The sequence below is a fragment of the Ceratotherium simum genome, chromosome 13, assembly GCF_057802395.1.
Source record: "Ceratotherium simum simum isolate JZ-2026a chromosome 13, ASM5780239v1, whole genome shotgun sequence".
Lineage (NCBI taxonomy): Eukaryota > Metazoa > Chordata > Mammalia > Perissodactyla > Rhinocerotidae > Ceratotherium > Ceratotherium simum.
In genome coordinates this window covers 22,732,985-22,757,518 of record NC_141912.1, presented here as the reverse complement: position 1 = coordinate 22,757,518, position 24,534 = coordinate 22,732,985, and the positions used below count along the sequence as shown (strand labels likewise).

The window sequence follows — 24,534 nt, the reverse complement described above, 5'->3', positions numbered from 1 at the left end:
AAATAGTCTAACCTAAACCTCATCATCAGAAAATTCTTCCTTATTTTGTTTCTCCTGTTTTTAGAAACTCCTTGCTATCTTTTCTGGATCCAGTGGTCTCTTTTATTTTTTTTAATTTTATTTATTTATTTTTTTCCCCCAAAGCCCCAGTAGATAGTTGTATGTCATAGCTGCACATCCTTCTAGTTGCTGTATGTGGGATGCGGCCTCAGCATGGCCAGAGAAGCGGTGCATTGGTGCGCGCCCGGGATCCGAACCCGGGCCGCCAGCAGCAGAGCCCGCGCACTCAACCACCAAGCCACGGGGCCGGCCTCCAGTGGTCTCTTTTTAAGAGCTTCTTGTATTTGCCTTTTGATTTGTTCAAATGTTAAATATATTTGTTTCAAGACATAATAACCTTGGAACTTTGCTCTGTGTGTGTGTGTGTGTGTGTGTGTGTGCGCGTGAGTGTGTATGAGCTGTTTGCTTGATCTTTTGGTGATGGCCAGAACTATTTGTTTTTGTTGCTAACCATTCTTGGTATTTTTGAAGTTATGTTATTCTTTAAGAGTTTAATGGAAAAAAGATAGGACTTTACATTGCCACCCTCCTTTTCTCCTTAAAACTTTATCTCACCAGTCCAAGATAATTTCTCATTAGTATTTATGATGAAATCAGACATTCCATGAAAACTTACCTACTTTACTTTCTGATATTTCTGGAAAGTGCTTTGCAATTATGATGGATTAAAAATGACTGATTGCTTTTATGGAACTTGAAAGAGCCGTGAGTCCTCTAGATATCCTCGGAGAGCTCTCCGTGTAGTGTCCATCTTTACCTAAGGGTTGCGGCAAGTGCTATGTTTGCTTCTGTTGTGTTGAAAATTCTGATTTTGGATACAAAACAGGAAGATAGGATGTGTTGTATTTCCTTGGTTAAAAAATATTCCAAATTTTCTTTCCCTTAATTATTGAGAATTATGTGCCCAAATCTAGTACCCCAGAATTCATTCATGTCTAATCGACATGTATCCAAAGGAAGTCACTGGTGCTGGGCCACAGAGCTAGCTGTGGACAGCTCTCCACACCTGTCTACCTGCTGCAGACGCTCTAAGATTATCCCCAGTAACAATGTTATTGCCTTGTGATTGATTAAGATGTCAAAAGGGGTGATGCTTGTTATTAACCGGGGCAGTCACAAAGATGAACTCTGTAAACCAGACCATTTACAATAGTCTAAAAAATGTGCAAGGCAGCCTTCTGAGGCTGTGCTCTGTGCTAGGGAAGGTCATGGAAGCCTGTGCAATTACCTAGAACATATGGCTGCTTTGGGGGTGCTCAGCAAGACATTAGTCTGCTCAGTTCCCATCTGCCACAGCATTCCTTTTTATCATGTGCATAAGCATTCATGTAACCGTATTAATTTTGAGGCAACAAATAGGAAATTATACTTTTTCTATAGAACTTTTCAGAAAAAAGTGCCTTGCTCTATTTAATCAAAGTAGGTAAAAGCACTTTTTTTAAAAAGTTCATAAAAGTATGCATTTCAAATTTCAGAAGTTCCCCTTGTGACAGCACAGTTGATTTCCTATCAATTTTCTTTTTCCATTAAAATCTTTAAAAAATACGTGCAGATACATTTATCTTTAGACAATTTTGGGATCTATAAAAGTAAATAAGTTATAATGGGACTTAAAATTAAAAATTCTTTTCCTGATGCTGTGAACTTCAAACATAGGCAACAATTGGAAATATTACCAACAACACAGCAGCAACAAAACGGAAGGATATTAACCTGGAGGCAACAAGTAGTTAACTATTATATATTCAATTGAAAAAATGCCTTATTGAAAAATTTATTTTTGATTATAAAAGTAATACATGAATTGCTTCTTGTAGTAAAAAGAAAAAGTCAAATAAATTCTGACAAAGTGAAAATACATCTTGACCTCATCCAAGTCTCCTTATTGGAGATGATCACTATTTTCAGTTTGATGTGTATACCTCCAGAATCTTTTCTTTGTGTGTATGTGCATGTAGCAATATCTGTCACACTGTATGCATTGTTCCATGACTTTCTTTTCTTGCTTCATAATATGTCTTTGACATATTTCCATTTTATTTTTTTATAAATCTACGCTATTCTTTTAAACCAGCATCCCATAGTGTATTGTGGTGGATTTGGCCATTCTCCTGTTGATGCAATTAGATTGTTTTCATTTTTTGCTATTTTAGGCAATGCTTTAGTCAGCATCCATGTGCAAACCTCCTTGTGCATGTGGGCATTTCTCTAGTGTAGACACTAAGAAGTGGAATTGCTGGGTTGAAGAGTGTGCTCATTTAACATTTGAATGAGTGTTGCCAGACTGGTTTCTAAAAAGCCTGTGTTAATTTATCCTCCTTCAGTAGTGTATGAGGATACACAGTGAACTTTGGATTGCATTTTCCTGGGGCACACACATTTCTGTTTCAAGCAGGATCTTTATATTTAGTAAAATCATTAGTTTTTCATTATGTCCTACTAATTACTTATGCTTCTTTAACATTATGTTTTCTTTTCTTTTTCATTTTTCTATTTGCTATTACTTAGGGAGTAGAGACCCCATACCTTCATTTGTCTGCAATGAAGGAAGGAGATTATACATTTCAGCTGATGGTGACAGATTCTTCAAGGCAACAGTCCACTGCTATGGTCACTGTGATTGTCCAGCCTGGTAGGTGAGATGGAAAAGGGATTTGGCCCCAGAGATGAAATCAGAAATGACGCCTCGGCTTCTGGGCTTCAGACAAGCCAAATTTGGTGCAAATTCTCTAAATCTTTGAACTGTCGAGAAATCAGGGCTGCAGAAGCTGAATCTTAATACAAAATTAATTTTCTTTTGTGGTTTTGACTCCTGTCTTGACTGTGTCTCTAAACCATAGCCTGAAGGACAAAATGAGAGCGACCACAGACTCACTTTTGGGCTCTGATGCCTCGTCCCACTCTGCTGAAGAGCTCCAGGGGATTCTTGAAGAGGCTGCTAGTTACATGTGGCTTGTAGCCAGACGTGGGGGAATTGACTATAGTTCAGCTCAAAGTCCATTAATGGTTTCCTGAAAACCCAGGACTCTGCCTTCCTCCAGATTTAAATAACCTTAAGGATAGTTAGGCTTTTGCTTGACAATGGTCTTTGCTTTACAACTTTGCTAGAACATGCCTGCTAGTCCCAGAAACTGTCCAGTGTCCTGGCAACTGAGAATCTACTCAACTTATAAACAATGCATTTATCTTTTCATTTATTTATCCAGCTAATATGTAATAAGTGCTATTAGTTAGACCCTGGGGATGTGGAATGAAAGAAAATAGACTTGGTCTCTGCCCTCACAGGGCTCCTAGGCCAGTACACATAAAACCACATGATCAGTGTATTTCTAGGGGAAGGACAGGGTACTAGGAGAGCCCACAGAAAGGACACCTACCTGGGCTTGGGGTGTCTGCAAAGAGCTCTTCCGTGAACTAAGGGTTGGAGCATGAGTTGCAGTTGGCCAGGTGAAGAAGGTGAAGGGTGGGCAGTGAAGGGCAAGAGGAAGAGTTTTTAGGCGGTGGGAACGGTATGCATGAAGGCCATGGGGTGAAAGAGGATCTGGTGGTTCAAAGAATTAAAAGGAATTTAGTGTGACTGGAGGGAGAGAAAAAGAGGTGAGGATATGGGAGTGTGAGGGGCAGGGGTTAGAATGACAACAGATGATCTGGAGAGAGAGGCAGGGGCTCGGTCATCAAGGGCTTTGTAAGTGTATGTTCACGTAAGTACTTAATCCTAAGGCAGTAGGAGACCACTGGGCTTTATCGAGTAGGACAGCGAGGCTGGGATCTGGTCCAAACATATGTCTCGGTTTTTGACTACATGACTTTTTTTAATCAGAAATTTTGTTTATTTATATCAATATTGATATCAGTGATACTTCATATGTTTTACTTTTGTTCGACATTTAACTGAAATGTTTTGAGCATTTATTATGTACCAGGTATTACATTCGGCACTGGGGCCACAAGGTGAAAGGAAGTAGCCTTACCTAACAAAGTAGGTCTCTTCACGTTGATGTCAGCTAACTAACTCTCTAACTTCCTTCCTTCCTCCCTTCCTTCCTGCCTGCTTCCTTTCCTTCCTTCCTTCCTCCCTCCCTCCCTCTCTCTATCTCCCCATGGCCTTCCTTCCCTCCTCCCATCCTTCTTCCCTTTCCTTCTCTCTTGACTCCTTGACTTTTAAGATCTGTTAAAGAAACTAAAGATGTGTATATTAGGGAACAGTATTTCTTGCTGCTTGTAACCCCAGTCTCAAACTCAGAATATTTAACTCCTGGGTCAGCTAGAAGACTGCAGTGTTTCACCTCAGGTTTCTCAGAGGACACTACATGCTCTAGTAACTACCTGGTCTAATATGAATAATTTGCTTAAATCAAGAAACCAAGGGATAGCATACTTAATGCAAAGAGATAATACTTTTTCACACCGTTTCTGCAATTCTAGAAGACAACAGGCCTCCGGTAGCTGTGGCCGGCCCCGATAAGGAACTTGTCTACCCAGTGGAGAGCACCACCCTGGATGGGAGCCGGAGCAGTGATGACCATGGCGTTGTTTTCTACCACTGGGAGCATGTCAGGTAGTCACTCTTATCACTGAACTGCTGGGTTCACGTCCACAGCTAAATGCTAATATTACCTCTTCTCTGGAGGGTCTAAATTAAACCACCAACTTGAGGAGTCAGGATTTAAGCACGTTCCTGGAAGTAGCAGGGCACTATTGATTGAAGAATATGTCAAGTGTGGATTGACAAGATAGACTTCATTGGCGGTGGAGAGAGGTGGAGCCAGGGCAGGTGGATAGAGCAGACTTGGTGGGAGGGGATCTTCATGACAGGGGGGGTGCAGGGAAACCTGGGTGTGGTCCTCACGAGGCCTCCTTTCTACACTCACTCAAACTATCTAGTGAGTGTGGACAACAGAAGTACAGAATTTAAGGGAATATCTGTATTATCTAACATTTTCTGTGCCTTACATGCTTAATCTCATAGATTCCTATATCAATTCTTACAGGTAAATAATAATATTATTCCCATTTTAAAGCTGAAGAAACTGAGGCTGTCAGAGGCTAGTGAGATCACATGGCCTTTGGTTGCCCAGATAGGGAGAGAAAGAGCTGGAACTCAAACCTGGGCTTTCTGATCACAAAGCCCACAACCTTAATGACTACCCTGTAATTCCTCTCTTAGGAGATTGATATCTGGCTCATTCCCTCCTCCTCCATACTCTCCCTAAGGATAGGTGAAAATTTAACCTAATTTTATTCAAAGAAGAAATAGGAGTAGTATCTAGGGCTCTATTTTCCAAAGATAGATCATTTCACTGACAGCTCAATTAAAAAAAATCCTCTTCCCAGGCATTCAGGGGGCTCTATCTGAAATAGGCTTATCTTATGACTCTTACACTGAACTAGAGAATAAAGTGTTATCTTAGAATGCTCTAGAGTGTATATATTATAGCTGTAAAAAGAAGCATCTATAAGGACATAAATATCGTGCCTACCATAATCAGAATCCCACGCCCCCTGCCTTTTGTTAATCACTTTCCTGTTTTATAGAGGCCCCAGTGCAGTGGAGATGGAAAATACCGACAAAGCTGTAGCCACTGTAACCGGTCTTCAGGTGGGTACCTACCACTTCCGTTTAACAGTGAAAGACCAGCAGGGACTGGGCAGCACGACCACCCTCACTGTGGCCGTGAAGAAGGGTGAGTACTAGCGCGTTGGCGGGTGGGTCTGCTGGTGGAGGGTGTCTGGGCTCGTTCTCCTTTTCAGTCTCATAGGACCCTAAGCTAGGCCATGATGATTCAGAAATGGTGTTTGCTTACTTGTTCACAGCAGATGCCAAACTCTGGTTGGCCAAGAAAAAGCCATTCTTCTGTGCACGTTAGCTGTTTTCCAATCTCCTTCTCCAAGGAAACAGCGTTTCCTTTTGTTTGTCGAGTGTATCTTCCAGTGGCTTTGCTCTCCTTCTGTGACTACTGGCAATTAAAGATCCATGTCCAAGCGACACCATTATGCTTTGCTTCCTCTCTTCCTTGGGAATCTAAGAGCAGAGATGTTTTCAAGTTCCATATTGTTTATTTTATTTTATTTTTTTTATTGATGTTTTAATAGTTTTTAACATTGTGAAATTTTGGGTTGTACATTTTTGTTTGTCCATCACCATATATATGTCTCCCTTCACCTCTTGTGCCCACTCCCCACCCCCATTGCCCCTGGTAACCACAATACAGTTTTCTCTGTCCATGTGTTGGTTTATATTCCACATATGAGTGAGATTATACAGTGTTTGTCTTTCTCCTTCTGGCTTACTTTACTTAACACAATACCCTCCAGGCCCATCCATGTTGTTGCAAATGGGATGATTTTGTCTTTTTTATGGCTGAGTAGTATTCCATCGTATATATATACCACATCTTCTTGATCCAATCATCAGTCAAGGGACACTTAGGTTGCTTCCACTTCTTGGCTATAGTGAATAATGCTGCAATGAACATAGGGGTGCATAAGCCTCTTTGGATTGTTGATTTCAGGTTCGTTGGATAGACTCCTAGAAGTGGGATGGCTGGATCATAGGGCATCTCTATTTTTAATTCTTTGAGGAATCTCCATACCGTTTTCCATAGAGGCTGCACCAGTTTGCATTCCCACCAGCTGTGTATGAGGGTTCCTGTTTCTCCACATCCTCCAACATTTGTTGTTTTTTGTCTTGGTGATTATAGCCATTCTAATGGGCGTGAGGTGATATCTTAGTGTTGTTTTGATTTGCATTTCCCTGATGATTAGTGATGTTGAACATCTTTTCATGTGCGTATTGGCCATCTGTATATCTTCTTTGGCGAAGTGTCTGTTCATTTCCTCTGCCCATTTTTGATCGGGTTGTTTGTTTTTTTGTTGTTCAGTTGTGTGAGTTCTTTATATATTATGGAGATCAACCCCTTGTCAGATGTATGTTTTGCAAATATTCTCTCCCAACTGGTGGGTTGTCTGTTCATCTTGATTCTGGTTTCGTTTGTCTTGCAGAAGCTCTTTAATCTGATAAAGTCCCACTTGTTTATTTTTTCTTTAGTTTCCCTAGTCTGGGTAGGCATGTCATCCAAAAAGATTCCTTTATGACCAATGTCAAATAGTGTGTTGCCTATATTTTCTTCTATGAGTTTTATAGTTTCAGGTCTCACCTTCAGGTCTCTGATCCATTTTGAGTTAATTTTTGTGAATGGCGATAGCACATGGTCCACTTTCATTCTTTTGCATGTGGCTGTCCAGTTTTCCCAACACCATTTATTGAAGAGACTTTCCTTTCTCCATTGTACGTTCTTAGCTCCTTTGTTGAAAATTAGCTGTCCGTATATGCGTGGTTTTATTTCTGGGCTTTCAATTCTGTTCCATTGATCTGTGTGTCTGTTTTTGTACCAGTACCATGCTGTTTTGATTACTATTGCTTTGTAGTATGTTTTGAAGTCAGGGATTGTGATGCCTCCTGCTTTGTTCTTTTTTCTTAGGATGGCTTTAGCTATTTGGGGTCTTTTGTTGCCCCATATGAATTTTAGTATTCTTTTTTCTATTTCCGTGAAGAATGTCATTGGGATTCTGATTGGGATTGCATTGAATCTGTAGATTGCTTTAGGTAATATAGACATTTTAACTATGTTTATTCTTCCAATCCACGTGCATGGGATATCTTTCCATTTCTTTATGTCATCATGGATTTCTTTCAATAGTGTCTTGTAGTTCTCATTGTATAGTTCATTCACCTCCTTGGTAAGATTTATTCCTAGGTATTTTATTCTTTTTGATGCAATTGTAAATGGTATTATCTTTTTGAGCTCTCTTTCTGTTAGTTCATTATTAGCATACAGAAATGCAACTGATTTTTTTTTTTTTTTTTTGTGAGGAAGATCAGCCCTGAGCTAACATCTGCCAATCCTTCCTCTTTTTGCTGAGAAGACTGGCCCTGGGCTAACATCTGTGCCCATCTTCCTCCACTTTATATGGGATGCCGCCACAGCGTGGCTTGCCAGATAGTGCATCTGTGCACGCCCGGGATCCGAACCGGCGAACCCCGGGCCACCGCAGTGGAGCGCAAGCACTTAACCGCTTGCGCCACCAGGCCGGCCCCCTAAATGCCACTGATTTTTGTAGATTGATTTTGTACCCTGCAACTTTGCTGTAGTTGTTGATTATTTGTAATAGTTTTCCAACGGATTCTTTAGGGTTTTCTGTATATAAAATCATGTCATCTGCAAATAGTGAGAGTTTCACTTCTTCGTTACCTATTTGGATTCCTTTTATTTCTTTTTCTTGCCGAATTGGTCTGGCCAAAACCTCCAGTACTGTGTTGAACAGGAGTGGTGAGATTGGGCAGCCCTGCCTCATTCCTGTTCTCAGAGGAATGGCTTTCAGTCTTTCCCCGTTGAGTATGATGTTGGCTGTGGGTTTGTCATAAATAGGCTTTATTATGTTGAGGTACTTTCCTTCTATTCCCATTTTGTTGAGAGTTTTTATCATAAATGGATGTTGTATCTTGTCAAATGCCTTCTCTGTGTCTATTGAGATGACCATGTGGTTTTTATTCTTTGTTTTGTTGATGTGATGTATCACATTGATTGATTTGCGGATGTTGAACCATCCCTGCGTCCCTGGTATAAATCCCACTTGATCATGGTGTATGATCTTTTTAATGCATTGCTGTATTTGATTTGCCAATATTTTGTTGAGGATTTTTGCATCTATGTTCATCAGTGATATTGGCCTGTAATTTTCTTTCTTTGTATTGTCTTTGTCTAGCTTTGGTATCAGGGTGATGTTGGCCTCGTAGAATGATTTAGGAAGTGTTCCATCTTCCTCTATTTTTTGGAATAGTTTGAGAAGGATGGGTATTAAATCTTTGAATGTTTGGTAAAATTCACCGGAGAAGCCATCTGGTCCTGTACTTTTATTTTTTGGGAGGTTTTTGATTACTATTTCAATCTCTTTATTTGTGATTGGTCTATTCAGATTCTCCATTTCTTCTTGGTTCAGTTTTGGGAGGTTGTATGAGTCTAAGAATTTATCCATTTCTTGTAGATTGTCCAATTTGTTGGCATATAATTTCTCATAGTATTCTCTTATAATCCTCTGTATTTCCGTGGTATGCATTGTAATTTCTCCTCTTTCATTTCTAATTTTATTTACTTGAGCCTTTTCTCTTTTTTTCTTAGTAAGCCTCGCTAAGGGTTTGTCGATTTTGTTTGTCTTCTCAAAGAACCAACTCTTTGTTTCATTAATCCTTTCCACTGTTTTTTGGTCTCAATTTCATTTATTTCTGCTCTGATTTTTATTATTTCTCTCCTTCTGCTGACTTTGGGCTTTGTTTGTTCTTCTTTTTCTAGTTCTGTTAGGTGTAATTTAAGGTTGCTTATTTGGGCTTTTTCTTGTTTGTTAAGCTGGCCTTGTATCGCTATGAGTTTCCCTCTCAGGACCGCTTTTGCTGCATCCCATATGGTTTGATATGGCATATTTTCATTTTCGTTTGTTTCCAGATAGTTTTTGATTTCTCCTTTAATTTCATCAATGATCCCTTGGTTGTCCAGTAGCATGTTGTTTAATCTCCACATTTTTGTCACTTTCCCAGTTTTGTTTTCATGGGTTTTCATAGCATTATGGTCTGAAAAGATGCTTGTTATGATTTCAATCTTCTTAAATTTACTGAGGCTTGCTTTGTTTCCCAACATATGGTCTATCCTTGAGAATGTTCCATGCGCGCTTGAGAAGAATGTGTAGTCAGCTGTTTTTGGATGGAGTGCTCTGTATATGTCTACTAGGTCCATCTCGTCCAGTTTTTCATTTAAGTCTACTATTTCTTTATTGACTTTTTGTCTGGATGATCTATCCATTGATGTAAGTGGGGTATTAAGATCCCCTACTATTATTGTGTTGTTGTTAATGTCTCCTTTTAGGTTTGTTAATAGTTGCTTTATGTACATTGGTGCTCCTATGTTGGGTGCATATATATTTATAAGTGATATGTCTTCTTGGTAGAGTGTCCCTTTTATCATTATATATTTCCCTTCTTTGTCTTTCTTAACCTGTTTCATCTTGAAGTCTACTTTGTCTGATATGAGTATGGCAACACCTGCTTTCTTTTGTTTGCCATTAGCTTGGAGTATTGTCTTCCATCCTTTTACTCTGAGCCTGTGCTTGTCTTTAGAGCTAAGATGTGTTTCCTGGAGGCAGCATATTGTTGGGTCTTGCTTTTTAATCCATCCTGCCACTCTGTCTTTGATTGGAGAGTTCAATCCATTTACATTTAGGGTAATTATTGATATATGAGGGCTTAATGTTGCTGTTTTGTCACTTATTTTCTGGTTCTCTTGCATTTCCTTTGTTTCTTGTCCCATTTGTTTTGGACTGCCAATTCAGTTTGGTTGTTCTGTCTTATGACTCTTCTAGTTTTCTCTTTGTTTATCATATGTGTTTTTGTTTTGATTATTTGTTCAGTGGTTACCTTGAGGTTTGTGTAAAAAATCTTGTGTGTGAGATAGTCCATTATCTGATGGCCTCTTATTTCCTTATACTAAGTCAATTCAATCACTTTCCTCTTCCCCTTCTAAGTCGTTCTTGTTATACCTTATTCTATCTTATGTTGTGGCTGTGTGTTTACAGTGATGAGGTTAAATTTATTTTTGGTGAATTCCTTCCTTTGATCTTTGATTTTGGTATTTAAGTGGTTGCTAACCTATTCTGGTAAAGATCTACTATTTTTCTGAGTTTGTTTACCTATTTTTCTCCTTGCTCCAAGCTTTGTAGTCCCTTTCTTTTCTTTTTTTCAAGCCTGAGGGCCTTCTTGAGTATTTCTTGTAGTGGGGTCTCGTGAACTCCCTTAGCTTTTGTTTATCTGGGAAAGTTACTATTTCTCCATCATATTTGAAGGATATTTTTGCTGGATAGAGTATTCTTGGCTGAAAGTTTTTCTTTCGGTATTTTGAATATATAATTCCAGTCTCTCCTAGCCTGTAAATGTTCTGTTGAGAAATCCGCTGAGAGCCTGATGGGAGTTCTTTTGTACATTATTTTTTGTTTTTGTCTAGCTGCCCTTAATATTGTTTCTTTGTCGTTGACTTTGGCCAGCCTTACCACTAGGTGTCGTGGAGTGGGCCTTTGCCTGTTGACGTAGTTAGGTGATCTGTTGGCTTCACTTACTCGTATTTCCTGCTCCTTCCCCAGATTTGGGAAATTCTTAGCTATTATTTCCTTGAATAGGCTCTCTGTTCCTCTTTTCCTCTCTTCTCCCTCAGGAATACCTATAATTCTTCTGTTACATTTCCTAATAGAGTCAGATATTTTTCAGAGACTTTCTTCATTTCTTTTTAGTCTTAGTTCTCTCTCCTCTTCCATCTGGAGCGTATCTGTATTCCTATCCTATAAAACGCTAATTCTTTCCTCCATATTGTCAGCTCTGTTCTTTAAAGATTCCAGATTCTCCTTTATCTCCTCCATTGTGTTCTTCATCTCCATCAGCACTGATTGGTTTTTCTTTATGATTTCAATCTCTTTTGTGAAGAAACTCCTAATCTCATTGAATTGTTTGTCTGTGTTGTCTCGTATTTCGTTGAGTGTTTTTATGATAGCTATTTTGAAATCTCTGTCATTTAGGTTATGGATTTCTGTGTCTTCAGGGTTGGTTTCTGGGTGCTTGTCATTTTCCTTCTAGTCTGGTGATTTGATGTATCTTTGCATTGTGGTTCCTGTATTGGCTTAGTTTTTCCTCACCCTGGAAATCTCTGGTTGCAATTTCCACTCGCTGCCACTGTGTGGGGGTAAAGGGCTGTGTAATCTGAGCCCTCTGTGCTCTGCCGCACAGCTGTTTGCTGCCATCCGGATCCACCGGTTGCTTGGTCTGGTCTGGTCCGCTGAGCTGCAGGGTCCGGTTTGCCGGGGTGGTGGGGGGCACTCTGTCTTTTGCCCGCTGGGTCCCTGGCGTGGGGGGCTTCTCATTCGCCCCTCATTATCCGCTCTCTGGGGTGTTCAGATGTTGATGGTACCCCGTAGCAGCTCTGAGTCCCCCGTGTGGGAGTTTCCCACTGGCTGAGAAAGCCTGAAGAGCTACGGTTTCCCCGCAGAGGGCCGCCCGTCCCCCCTCTCTGGGAGCCACGTGGACCGGGATCGCTGATCTGATGGGGAGGGAGAGGAGTTCTCCTTACCTCTCCTCACTTCCTCCGGGGGCCCAGCACGTTCCACTCTCAGATGTGCGGTAGTGTGGATCTTTCCGATCTTGCTTATCACTGTCTGGGATTCCGTTGTTGGTCTGTGACTGTTCCTTTTGTTGTATCTTATCAGGGGAAGAGTTTATGGGAAAGCTCACTCCGCCATGACGCTGACGTCACTCCTCCATATTGTTTCTTAATGTGAAATTTGTAGTCTAGTCTAGTGCCATCCTGCTTTAGATATGTCTCTTTGTCTGTCTTTTCCATGTGGCTGCTTGAGAACCTTGTTTCAGACATTTCTGTATCCTCTATGTGGCACAGTGCTAGACTCGTGGCAAATCGTAAATGTTGGTTACTTGGATGAATGAATGCAGGCATGATTACAATGTGTTGAAGCTCACAGGTGTAAAAGAACACAGCTAGATGGGAAAATTCAAGTATTGTGGACTGGCAAGAGCGTGGGTACATGGCGGAAAGTGGCTGAGCCTGGGACAGAAGCTCAGCCATGAAGGGCTGTATGTGTCATGTGTTGTGCTGAGGAGTTTGGAATGTGGGAGAGGCTGAAGCAATTTTATCAGCAAATTGACATAGATTTGGATTTTTTCATACATTTTATTGTGGAAATTTTCAACCACATATAAAAGCAGAGAGAATAGCCTTAATGGACCATCATGTTCCCATCACCCAGCTTCAACAGTTATTAACATTTGCCAATCTTGTTTCATCTATCAAGTCGTATTTTCTTTTATTTTGGTTGGAGCATTTTAAAACAAATCCTAGCATCATGCAATTTTACCTGAAAGATTTGGATTTTTTAAAAGATAATAGATTGGTGGGAAGAGAGACTGAAAGCAGGGAGAATGGTTGGAAGGCAACTGCAATAGGCTGGATAAGAGATGATATGAGTCCTACTTGAGGCCAACACAGGGAGAATAGGGGAAAAAAAGATAGATTGGAAAGATGTTTTAGAGCCTGAATTCTCAGGACTTGGTAATTTAATGTGTCTGGAGGGAAGAAAGATGGTGTCTAAAGTGATGCCAAGAATTTGACTTCAGTGTATGGATGGATGATGGTGTGATTATCTGGATTTGGGTTCACAGAAGAACAGCAGTAGGTTTGGGGGAGGGCTTCAATTCAGATTTGGATATATTGAATTTGTGATAATGGAGTGTTTGGGCAAGGTACCTAGGGGAGCAATGTGACTAAAGTTCAAGAGTGTGGAGACATGGCATAAAAGGGAGTGGCTGTCTTAAGTCCCAGTTTTGAAGCTAGATAGGGTCTAGATAATGTTTTTTACAGAAGGACTTTTGGGCCTACTCAATTTATTGCTGGTCTATTTCTATTCTTTCTAGCCTTTCTCTAGATCCACAATTGAATTAAGCCAACTTAACACCAGATTCTCCCCACTGTACTACCCAAAAGGGAGTGTGGTGGACAAAATGGAGAAGCTAGTGATGGCACCAATGGTCTCTGCTCCAATCTCTAGTGTCTTTTCTCAGGATGAAAGTGGCTGGTGACCACTGTGATGTTAATTACTTTCTTCGATCAACATTTGACTGTCCTCATCCCATTTTCTATTGCATGCCTTGTTTTTAAGGGGAATTTGCAAGGGGTCAAATTGAGTCCCAGAAACCCATCTGAACACACAGGGTTTGCCTCATCGCAGCCTTATCCCCAAATTGGGACCATGTCGTCTGATGGTCTCCCCACCACATCCCAATCTGGCTAGATTCTCCCTGGCCCCTTTCTCCTGAGGCTGTTTTATCAGAAATGGCTCTTACATTGTTCATTTATATTAAACACCCAGTCAGCGGAGTGAAGGTCTAATTATTTTTGACTTAAGTTCTTTATTTTACTTAGGCAAGATTTGGCACTACTTGAAATAAAAATATTTCTGTGGCCAGATAGTGTAGACAAGTAGAAAATGATCCAGAGTGTGTTTTAAGCCAAAATATTTTCACTTTCTAGACCCTGAACATAAGTAAAATCATTATTTCTCTTTTTTAAAAAGAAAAAAAAGCATAATGATATTAGAAAAATTTCCTCTGTATAGGCTGCCAAATTACAACTAGCTAAGCATAAACAGAGCTTTAAGAAAGTCTATGTATTATCTTATGGGTATTTTGAGCAGAAAATAATGCCTTTTGGTTATGTTAAATCTACATATCTGCAAGCTGGAACAGTCATGGGTATTTTATGACATACTTCTATCACCAGTGTTTTAAATCAATCTCTTTGCTTTCATTTTTGCTATATTTGACTTAGAAAATAATAGTCCTCCCAGAGCCCAGGCTGGTGGCAGACATGTTCTTGTGCTTCCCAATAACTCCATTACTTTGGATGGTTCAAGGTCTACTGATGACCAAGGAATTGTGTCCTATCTGTGGATCCGGGATGGCCAGAGTCCAGCAGCTGGAGTGAGTACTTGAAAAGAATTGCCGCTGGACCACTTGTCATTATATCTGCATTAGTTTGCTAGGGCTGCCATACAAAATACCACAGACTAGGTGGCTTAAACAAAAGACATTGATTTTCTCCCAGTTCTGGAGGCTGGGAAGTCCAAGATTAAGGTGCTGGCCAATTTGGTTCCTGGTGAGAGCTCTCTTTGTGGCTCAAAGACAGCTGCCTTCTCACTATGTCTTCACATGGTGGAGAGGGAGAGCTCTTTGGTGTCTCTTCTTATAAGGACACTAATCCTATGGGATCAGGACCCTACTCTTCTGAACTCATTTAACCCTAATTACTTCCTAATAGGCCCTGTCTCAAATACAGTCACATTGGGGGTTAGGGCTTCAACATATGAATTTGGAGGGGACACAGATAAGTTCATAGCATAGCATAAGTTCTATTATGACCTCATCTCCCTTTCCATGTTCCCCACTAAGGTCTTGATGCTTCTAGATTTCCTCTGAGGGCTGGAGGCAGTAGGCTGCTGTTGGGTTTAAACAAAAGCTGAAGTCGTTTCTGACTTTTTCCCTGACCAGACTTTGGGTGGGGTAGGAAACCATAGCCTGGAGGGACTTTGAAGCCAAGTCTTTCCATAGGAATCATTCCATAGGAATCATCTTTCCTATGGAAAGATTGATTCTTTCCATAGGAATCAATCGTCTTTGGTCCAAGTGGATTCTTTCCTTTCCTCACATTGTACCAGATAGGTCAATAGGTCAAGGATTGCTGTTCCCATGTCACAAGTACAGAAAGTGAGATGCAGAGATGGAAAGTGACTTGGCCAAGGTCAACTAACTCATCCTTAACCAAACCACATAGATACTGGTTTTTAGTTCCTGGCAGGCATTTTCCCCCATTAGATCACTCTGCCTCATAGGCTATAAATTTGGTACATCTTCATTCCTGCTGTTGCTAAGGACTTGAGAGATGCAAATATACTCTTGGAGATGTACCAAAGGAGTGGTCACAGGGAAGGAACTGAAAATGCTTTATACTTTCTAAAGTACCTCTAGAGTGAATGCTATTCAGCCAGATAGTGGATTAACTTCTAAGTGTAATGATAACATCTCTCTAATCAGCACACTTGTCACCTTTTTTTTTACCACCGGCTTCCAGTTAGCAAGTTCAGAGGAGGGGTCTGGGAGGTTCCTGTCTAATTCTTTGGAGCTTTGAGCCCCACAGAGCAGAGACATCTCTATTCAGGCTCTTGGGTCATTTGAGAAGGTGAACATGGTATACAGTATGAGGGAACCCAAGAGAAGAGTATTGTAAAACTGTGTTTGAAAATAAGACCCAGAAAACTCTTCAGAGAGGATGCTTCACCCTTGGGCTCTCCACCCTAATTTCAATGATTTTCATTCTATTGGATGAAATTAATAATTTGGTAATTGCTAGAAAGCCCTTGGGAATCTCAGCTCAGAAGTACTGTCTGAGGAATTTGTTTCTCCTGGTGCTTATGTGGAAGAGACGCCAAGGAGTGCTCCTATCTTCAGCTCACCCACCACCCTGTTCCTCTCCAGCTAGCCCCTTAAAAACATGCATACGTTCAAAAGATGGGACACCGAGGTTTGGGATCAACAGAAGCCTAGAATTGAGAGCTGAGCACTGAATCACGAATCGTGTTATTTCACAGGATGTCATCGACGGCTCTGACCGCAGTGCAGCCCTGCAGCTGACCAATCTGGTGGAGGGAGCCTACACTTTCCACTTGCGAGTTGCTGACAGTCAGGGGGCCTCAGACACGGACACTGCCACTGTGGAAGTGCGGCCAGGTGTGCGCGCAGGTTTCTGTGCCCGGGTTAGTGGTGCTGGTCTGTGCTGGGGGTGGTCAGCCTTTGGGGCTCTCTGCAGTTCACGGGTGGAACCCAGTGTGGGAGGCTTCCTGTGGCTGCTTCAGCTCTTGGCTGGGCCCACTTTGAGGCTTTCTCTGCACGTGGTTGCATATCCTCAAACAGATACAGCCTCATAACTCATTAAGAACTGGATGTGGCAACAAGAATCTCTTTTCACTTTTGTTTTCCTGCCAGAAGACAAGGACCTAATGTCAAATGGGCACAAGGGCTTCACTACTGGGAGCGCTGAGGGGGGCAGCTCCAATGAGGCGGCCATATTGACCCCCAGTGTAGACTGGGCTGGGCAGTGCCCACAGAGCTCGGAGACTGAGTTCCCTTCCCAGGGTGTATGAGGTGCCAAAATTTCAAGGTAGCCCAGAGGCCGATTAGGCACACCTGATTATCTTCTGGGAAAATAATTAATAGACAACAACCTGAGATAAAACAAGGAAAAAGTACTCTCAGATAGGGGCCTCTGTGGCATTTGGAAAAATTTATCTGAGTCCTGAAACCCAAATGTATACATTACACAGGGGTTGTTTAAAACTCTAACTTGCATACAGGCCTTGCTCCTTATCTTGTCAAGCCCGTGATTTGCAAGTGGAAATCCCGTATCTTCTCTTTCCCAGACCCCAGGAAGAGTGGCCTGGTGGAGCTCATCCTGCAGGTTGGCATTGCGCAGCTGACGGAGCAGCAGAAGGACACCGTTGTGAGGCAGCTGGCAGTGCTGCTGAACGTGCTGGACTCAGACATTAAGGTCCAGAAGATTCAGGCCCACTCGGACCTCAGGTATGAGCTGCACACCAACCCAGCATGAAGCTGTTAACTTCCTCTGCTTGTTCTGTACTGTTTTCTCATTCATATACTTTTTTTCTCAAAGGACGGCAGTAAGGACCACATCATTCTGGGTCCTTCCTATAAGTCTCAGTAAATGTTTGCTGGTTGAGAATGTTCTGAATGAAGGAGTTAGCAAACATCAGAGGGAGCTAGTTTTTAGCTCTGGTATCTCCAGAGGGCATGCAAATGGTCTGGGGCATGCACAGAGGACGTTTCACAGCCAGACTTCATCCATGCCCCATGTTCATGGGCCTGAGGCTTATCCCAGTGTGAGAGGATCATTGATTACCATTGCTGTCTTCTGGGAGTCTATGAGGCTCAACCTCTACCTTTATTTCTTATAACATTTATATATTTAATTGAGTGTTTATTTATAAACTCTTATCCAACTTATGAATAGTAGGGTGAGATGAGAGGAGAGAGAAAGAAAGAATATAGGATTGAAAACCTACCATTAATAGTAAATCCATTTGCCAGTTATTGTCAGCTATTCTGTTTAGGCTTATTTTCCCGATAACAGAAGTTTACATAGAAAAGTACTAAATTAAAACAAATTCTAGTTATTTTTTATAGAACTCTTTGTAAAATGGATCACACATTTCCCTTACTTATAAAATATCAAACACTGAAGCAAACGTGTCTGAAAATCGACAAAACCGAAAGTTGCTTCTTTGGTTTTTGCTTTTGTTTTTGTTTTTGTTGGGAAAGATTTCCACTGAGCTAACATCTGTTGCCAATCTTCCTTTTTTTTTTTTTCCTCCCCAAAGCCCCAGTACATAGTTGTGTATTTTGGTTGGAAGTCCTTCTAGTTCTTCTACGTGAGCCATAGCCACAGCATGGCTACTGACAGACAAGTTGTGTGGTTCCGTGCCTGGGAACTGAACCCTGGCTGCCAAAGCGGAGCATGCCGAACTTTAACCACTAGGCCATCAGGGCTGGCTCAAAAAGTCGTTTCTTTTAAAGATCAACGAGACTGATAAACCTTTAGCTAAACTGACCAAGAGAAAAAAGAGAGAAGACTCAAATTGCTAAAATCAGGAATGAAAGGGGATATTACTACCAACCTTATAGAAATGAAAAGGATTATACTATGAATAATTGTATGTCAACAAATTAGTTAACCTAGATGAAATGGACAAAATCCTAGAAAGACACAACTATAAAAACTGACTCAAGGAGAAATTAAAAACTTTAATAGACCTATAACAAGTAAAGAGACTGAATCAGTAATCAAAAAATTTCCCTTGAAGCCCCGGGCCAGATGGCTTCACTGGTGAATTCTACAAAACATTTAAAGATTTAACAGCACTTTCACAAACTCTTCCAAAAAAACAGAAGAGGATGGAACGCTTCCCAACTCATTCTGTGAGGACAGTTTACTCTGATTCCCAAACGTAGACAAAGACATCGCAAGAAAAGAAAACTACAGACCAATATGCCTTATGAATATAGAAGCAAAAATCTTCCACAAAATACTAGCAAACTGCATCCAACAGCATGTATTTTTATTTATTTATTTTGTTGAGATATAATTGACATATAACATTGTGTAAGTTTAAGGTGTACAACATATTGATTTGATATATTTATAGATTGCAGTATGATTACCTCCAGAGCGTTAGCTAACACTTCCTTCATGTCACATAATTATCATTTCTTTTTTGTGGTGGAAACAATTAAGATCAAGTTTCTGAGCAACTTTGAAGTTTATAATACAGTATTGTCTGTAATCACTATGCTGTGCATTAGATCTCCAGGACCAATTTACCTACTGGTTACAAGTTTGTACACCAAAACAACATCTCCCTGATTCCCCCACTCCCTAGCCCCTGGTAACCACCATTCTACTCTCTGTTTTTACAGTTGACCTTTTTTAGATTCCACATGTAAATGAGATCATACAGTATTTGTCTTTCTCTGTCTGGCTTAATCTCACTTAACACAATCCCTCAGGGTCCATCCATGTTGTCGCAAATGGCAGGATTTCCCCTTTCTCATACCTGAATAATATTCCACTGTGTATATATATATACACACCACGTTTTCTTTATCTATTCATCCATTGATGGACTCTTAGGTTGTTTCCATATCTTGGCTATTGTGAATAATGCTGCAATAAACATGGGAGTGCAGATATCTCTTTGATATCCTGTTTTCCATTTCCTTTGGACATATACCTAGGAGTGGAATTGCTGGATCCATCCAGCAACATATTGAAAGGATTATACACCATGGCCAAGTGGGATTTATCCCAGGAATGCAAGAGTGAGTCAACGTATGAAAATCAATACATGTAGTAAACCATATTAATAGAAAAAGGACAAAAACTGTATGATCATCTTAATATACACAGAAAAAGCATTTGACAAAATTTTCATGATAAAAACACTTGTTGTAGGTTGCATTGTGTCCCCCTAAAAGATAAGTTCAAGTCCTAACCCCTAGTACCTATGAATGTGACCTTATTTGGAAATAGGGTCGTTGCAGATGCAATTAGTTAAAATGAGGTCACACTGGAGTAGGGTGAACCCTTAATCCAGTGTGACTGTGTCCTTGTAAGAAGAGGAGAGATACAAAGACAGACACACAGGGAGAAGGCCATGTGATAACAGAGGCGGAGATTGGAGTGATATTTCTACAAGCCACAGCACACCAAGGATTGCCAGCAACACCGGAAGCTAAGAGAAAGGCATGGAACAGATTCTCTCCCAGAGCCTTCAGAGAGAGAATGTTCCTGCCATCACCTTGATCTTGGAATTCTAGCCTCTAGAACTGTGAGAGAATAAATTTCTGTTGTTTTAAGACAGCCGGTTTGTGGTAATTTTCTATAGCAACCTTGGAAACTAGTATAGATTTGAATAGAAATTTATCCAAAGAAGATTTACAAATGGCCAATAAGCATATAAAAAGATGCTCAACATCATTAGCTATTAGGGAATTGCAAATCAAAACCACACTGAGGGCCAGCCTGGTGGCGCAAGCAGTTAAGTGTGCGCACTCCGCTGCGGCGGCCTGGGGTTCCCCGGTTCGGATCCCGGGCACGCACCGACGCACTGCTTGGCAAGCCATGCTGTGGCGGCGTCCCATATAAAGTAGAGGAAGATGGCACAGATGTTGGCCCAGGGCCAGTCTTCCTCATCACAAAAAGAGGAGGATTGGCAGATGTTAGCACAGGGCTGATCTCCTCATAAAAAAAAAAAACAACAAAAAAAAACCACACTGAGATACCACTTCACACCCACTAGGATGGCTATAATCCAAAAGACAGACCATAATAAATGTTGGCAAGTATGTGGAAAAATTGGAACACTTATGCATTGCTGGTGGGAACGTAAAAGGATGTAGCCTCTATGGAAAACTGTTTGGCAGTTCCACAAAATGCTAAACATAGAATTATCACGTGATCTAGTAATTCCACTCCTAGGTATATACCCAAGAGAAATGATAAACTTATGTCTACACAAAAACTTGCACACAAACATTCATAGTGGCGTTATTCCTACAGCCAAAAAGTGGATACAATCCAAAAGTCATCAACTGATGAATGGGTACATATAATGAGATATAGTCATACAAGAGAATATTATTTGGCAATTAAAAGGAAGTATTGATACATGCTACAACTTGGGTGAACTTTGAAAACATTATACTAAGAAGCCAGACACAAAATGCCTCATGTGTATTCCGTTTATATCACATGTCCAGAATAGTCAAATCTGTAGAGACAGAAGGTAGATTAGTGGTTGTCAGGAACTATGGGGCCTGGGGAATGGCTGCTAATGGAGAGTATGGAGTTTCTTTTCGAGGTCATGAAAATGTTCTGTAGTTAGATGGTGGTGATGGTTGCACAACTTTGTGAATATACTAAAACCTACTGAAATTATACACTTTAGAAGGGTGAGTTTTATGGTAGCTAAATTATATCTCAATAAGAAGGTAAAAATAAAGACATGTCTGAAAGTTATTCTTTGTATGGTTGTGTCTGCACGCATATACACACTGCTCCTTTTCTCTGAAGGTCTGTCTGTCTGTCATCAGCTGGACTCTGAGACTGAAGAGCCTTTATTGGTGAACAGAAACAGATCAGTTCCTTGGCCCACAGGATACCCCCTTGTGTCCTCGCCCCAGAGCTGTGGCAGTCTGCCTTGCCAACTTCACAGGTTGGCCGGAGTGGACACGTCATGTCAGTCACCGCCTGACCATGTGGCTGCCCTCTCTCATTGTCTCCTCTGCAGCACCGTGATTGTGTTTTATGTGCAAAGTGGGCCACCTTTCAAGGTCCTCAAAGCTGCTGAAGTAGCGCGAAATCTGCACAGGCGGCTCTCAAAGGAGAAGACCGATTTCTTGCTTTTCAAAGTCTTGAGGATAGACACAGCAGGTCTGTCCCCTACCGAAATATTATTTATTTATTTTTTAGAGCCCAAGTAATGTAAGTATTTAATTGCTGTATATTCAGAACTGGATACCACTGAGCTAGACATCCCATCAAATTAAGTACAATGAGAACCTTAGAGAAACATAAATAATTGCCCATTGAGTTTAAAGTGAAAGATTTCTGAGACGAGCTGAAATGTGATCTGGTTCCAATATGGCAGGACGGTAGCCAGGTCTCATAGACTTTTTTGATTAGAAATTAAATATATAACTTAATTCCCATGGGAGTATTCCAATGGGATTATTCCTGTGGAAATATTCTAAAAGACTCAGACTAGCTAATCATGGCTAAGTTTTACTGGCAGGGAAAGATTTTCACTTTAGCATCCAGGGACTTGTTTTAGCATTTGTTTCTCCCTGCAACACATGTTTGCCAACTATGCTTTGTCTTTGAGGGAAACTAGAGAGCAACAACAGTCATCGGTCAAATTTTTTTTTTTTTTGATGTGGAAGATTGGCCCTGAGCTAACATCTGTTGCCAATATTCCTCTTTTTGCTTGAGGAAGGTGGTCCCTGAGCTAACATCTGTGCCAGTCTTCCTCTACTTTGTATATGGGACGCTGCCACAGCATGGCTTGATAAATGGTGTATATGTCCGCACCAGGGATCCGAACCTGTGAACCCTGGGCCACCGAAGCAGAACACGCAAACTTAACCACTACGCCACCGGGCCAGCCCCTCATGGGTCAATTTTTAAAATTGTACTCTCACATAATGGTCATTGTCAGAAATTTCATGCTTAAACTGTCAGAACGGTTTTAAAGACAGATAAATATTGGCTGGAAAAGCTGTATTTATATAATTTATTTACCTTGGACATCATGCCTTAGGTTGTGATGATGGTGTTGTGTAGACTATTGAATATTTAAGAGAGCTTATAAGTTCTTCCATTGTACCTCTTTTCTTAGCCCCTTGCTTGCCACCCCTTCCTGGCACCAAATGTGGAAATGTGGTCTTTGTCCAAGGTCTCTGTCCCCATCTTATGAGTAACATGAATCCCTTATTATCATAAAGTGGTTATTTTAATAGACACCGAGGAATGTGAGAGTTACAAGGAATATGATAATGTTTGGGTAGTAAAATTTAATTTGTTTCAGATATGTATCTACCCACAATTGACTTTCTCAACTGTAATATGGAGTAACTTAATTTTTTAATAACTCCTTTTTTCTAGCTAGAAAAGTAATATTTAATTATTATAGGAAATTTGGGATATCCATAAAGGCAAAAAAGTTAAAATAATCCTCTAGATTCTTGAGTCTAGAATTCTCACCATCCAAAGATAACTTTTGTTAATATTTTGATGTATTTCCTTCCAGTTTCCCCATCTCTAGAAACATTTAACACAATCAGGATAATTTGATATATATTTTTAATCTGCTTTTTAACTTCAAATCATATTACGATCATTTTCTCAAATTTAAATTTTTTTTTTTTTGGGAGGAAGATTAGCCCTGAGCTAACATCTGTTGCCAATCCTCCTCTTTTTGCTGAGGAAGATGGGCCCTGGGCTAACATCCATGCCCATCTTCCTCTACTTTATATGGGACACCGCCACAGCGTGGCTTGACAAGCCGTGCGTCGGTGCACACCCGGGATCCAAACCTGCCAACCCCGGGCCACTGAAGTGGAGCGTGCGCACTTAACCGCTGTGCCATCGGGCCGGGCCCTCAAATCTTTTCAAATTTATCCCTCAATAAGATACTTAGGGCCACTAAGTACTCCATCCTGGATATGTTCCACAATTCATGCAACCAGTTTTCTACTCAGTCTTTGAAGTTGATTTTAAATAATGCTACAGTGTAGATAAATCTTTGTTCATATCCCCAATTATTTTCACTGGATAAATTCTTAGAATTCATCTTTCTTAGGCCAGAGGGTGTTTTTGCCAAATTTTTAAGACTTTTGTTACCTGATGCATTTTGATGCTTCCTGATGAGATTGTCAATACTGAGAGATGATCCCTGGAACCCCTGTCCACACCATAAGAGGCTCTTGATTCAACAAGATGCATCTATTCAGGGCCCACGCTATGAAAATACACAAGCTGGAGCCAGGGCTTCCTCTTTCCTCCATGATAACCATAGCCTCGCTTGCTCCCTCACAGGTTGCCTTCTGAATTGTTCTGGCCACGGTCACTGTGACCCCATCACAAAGCGCTGCATCTGCTCTCAGTTGTGGATGGAGAACCTGATACAGCGCTATATCCAGGATGGCGAGAGCAACTGCGGTGAGTCCTGGTGTGGTGGTGGCATGAGCTTTAAGACAGCTCATTCTGAAATATCAGACATAGCTGCCTAGCTTTGCAGCTGTAAACATTCAACCCTTTTCTCACCTGAGCCAAGTGAACCAGCTCACTTGGCGGTGAGTTAAGATCCTCCCACAATTCACCTCTGGGTGTGTGTTTAAGGCTTTTCTGTAAAACTTGCTGATGAGGAAATTCCCTTTGGCAGAGCAGGTTTGGCTAACCATGGCTGGCATTGCTAAGAAAGTTGCTTTGGGTCACGTGGGTCGTGTCCAGATTGCACCTGCCTTGCCTCGGGCTCAGCGTGGCCTTCTGGTGAAGTGGCCCCTGTGTGGGCCTGCTGGAATCAGATCAACGTGAGAATTGGCCCACTCTTCCAGGCTGTCTGCCCAGGCAGGCGCCAGAAATGGGAGCCACCTCCTCAGCCGGCCAAGCTAGTGCCCTTAGGTCTCTTCTGGGGGGGAAGACTAGACTATTTCAATGCCAGTCTATTTCTAAGAGTAAATTTATTGTC

The 24,534-nt window shown here is 41.1% G+C and overlaps 1 protein-coding gene across 7 annotated transcripts in view; it reads left to right on the top strand.

Moving 5' to 3' along the window:
- KIAA0319 (KIAA0319 ortholog) overlaps positions 1-24,534 on the top strand; it is a 104,484-nt gene that overhangs the window by 70,637 nt on the left and 9,313 nt on the right. For 6 of the 7 annotated variants that reach the window (XM_087438095.1, XM_087438094.1, XM_087438090.1 and 3 more), the window contains 8 exons: positions 2,569-2,692; positions 4,486-4,618; positions 5,596-5,744; positions 14,490-14,641; positions 16,306-16,444; positions 17,134-17,293; positions 21,577-21,719; positions 23,883-24,005. In XM_087438095.1, coding sequence (XP_087294221.1) covers positions 2,569-2,692; positions 4,486-4,618; positions 5,596-5,744; positions 14,490-14,641; positions 16,306-16,444; positions 17,134-17,293; positions 21,577-21,719; positions 23,883-24,005 — 1,123 coding nt within the window. The remainder of the gene's footprint in view (positions 1-2,568; positions 2,693-4,485; positions 4,619-5,595; positions 5,745-14,489; positions 14,642-16,305; positions 16,445-17,133; positions 17,294-21,576; positions 21,720-23,882; positions 24,006-24,534) is intronic. The other variant, XR_015553997.1, reaches the window with a different exon arrangement.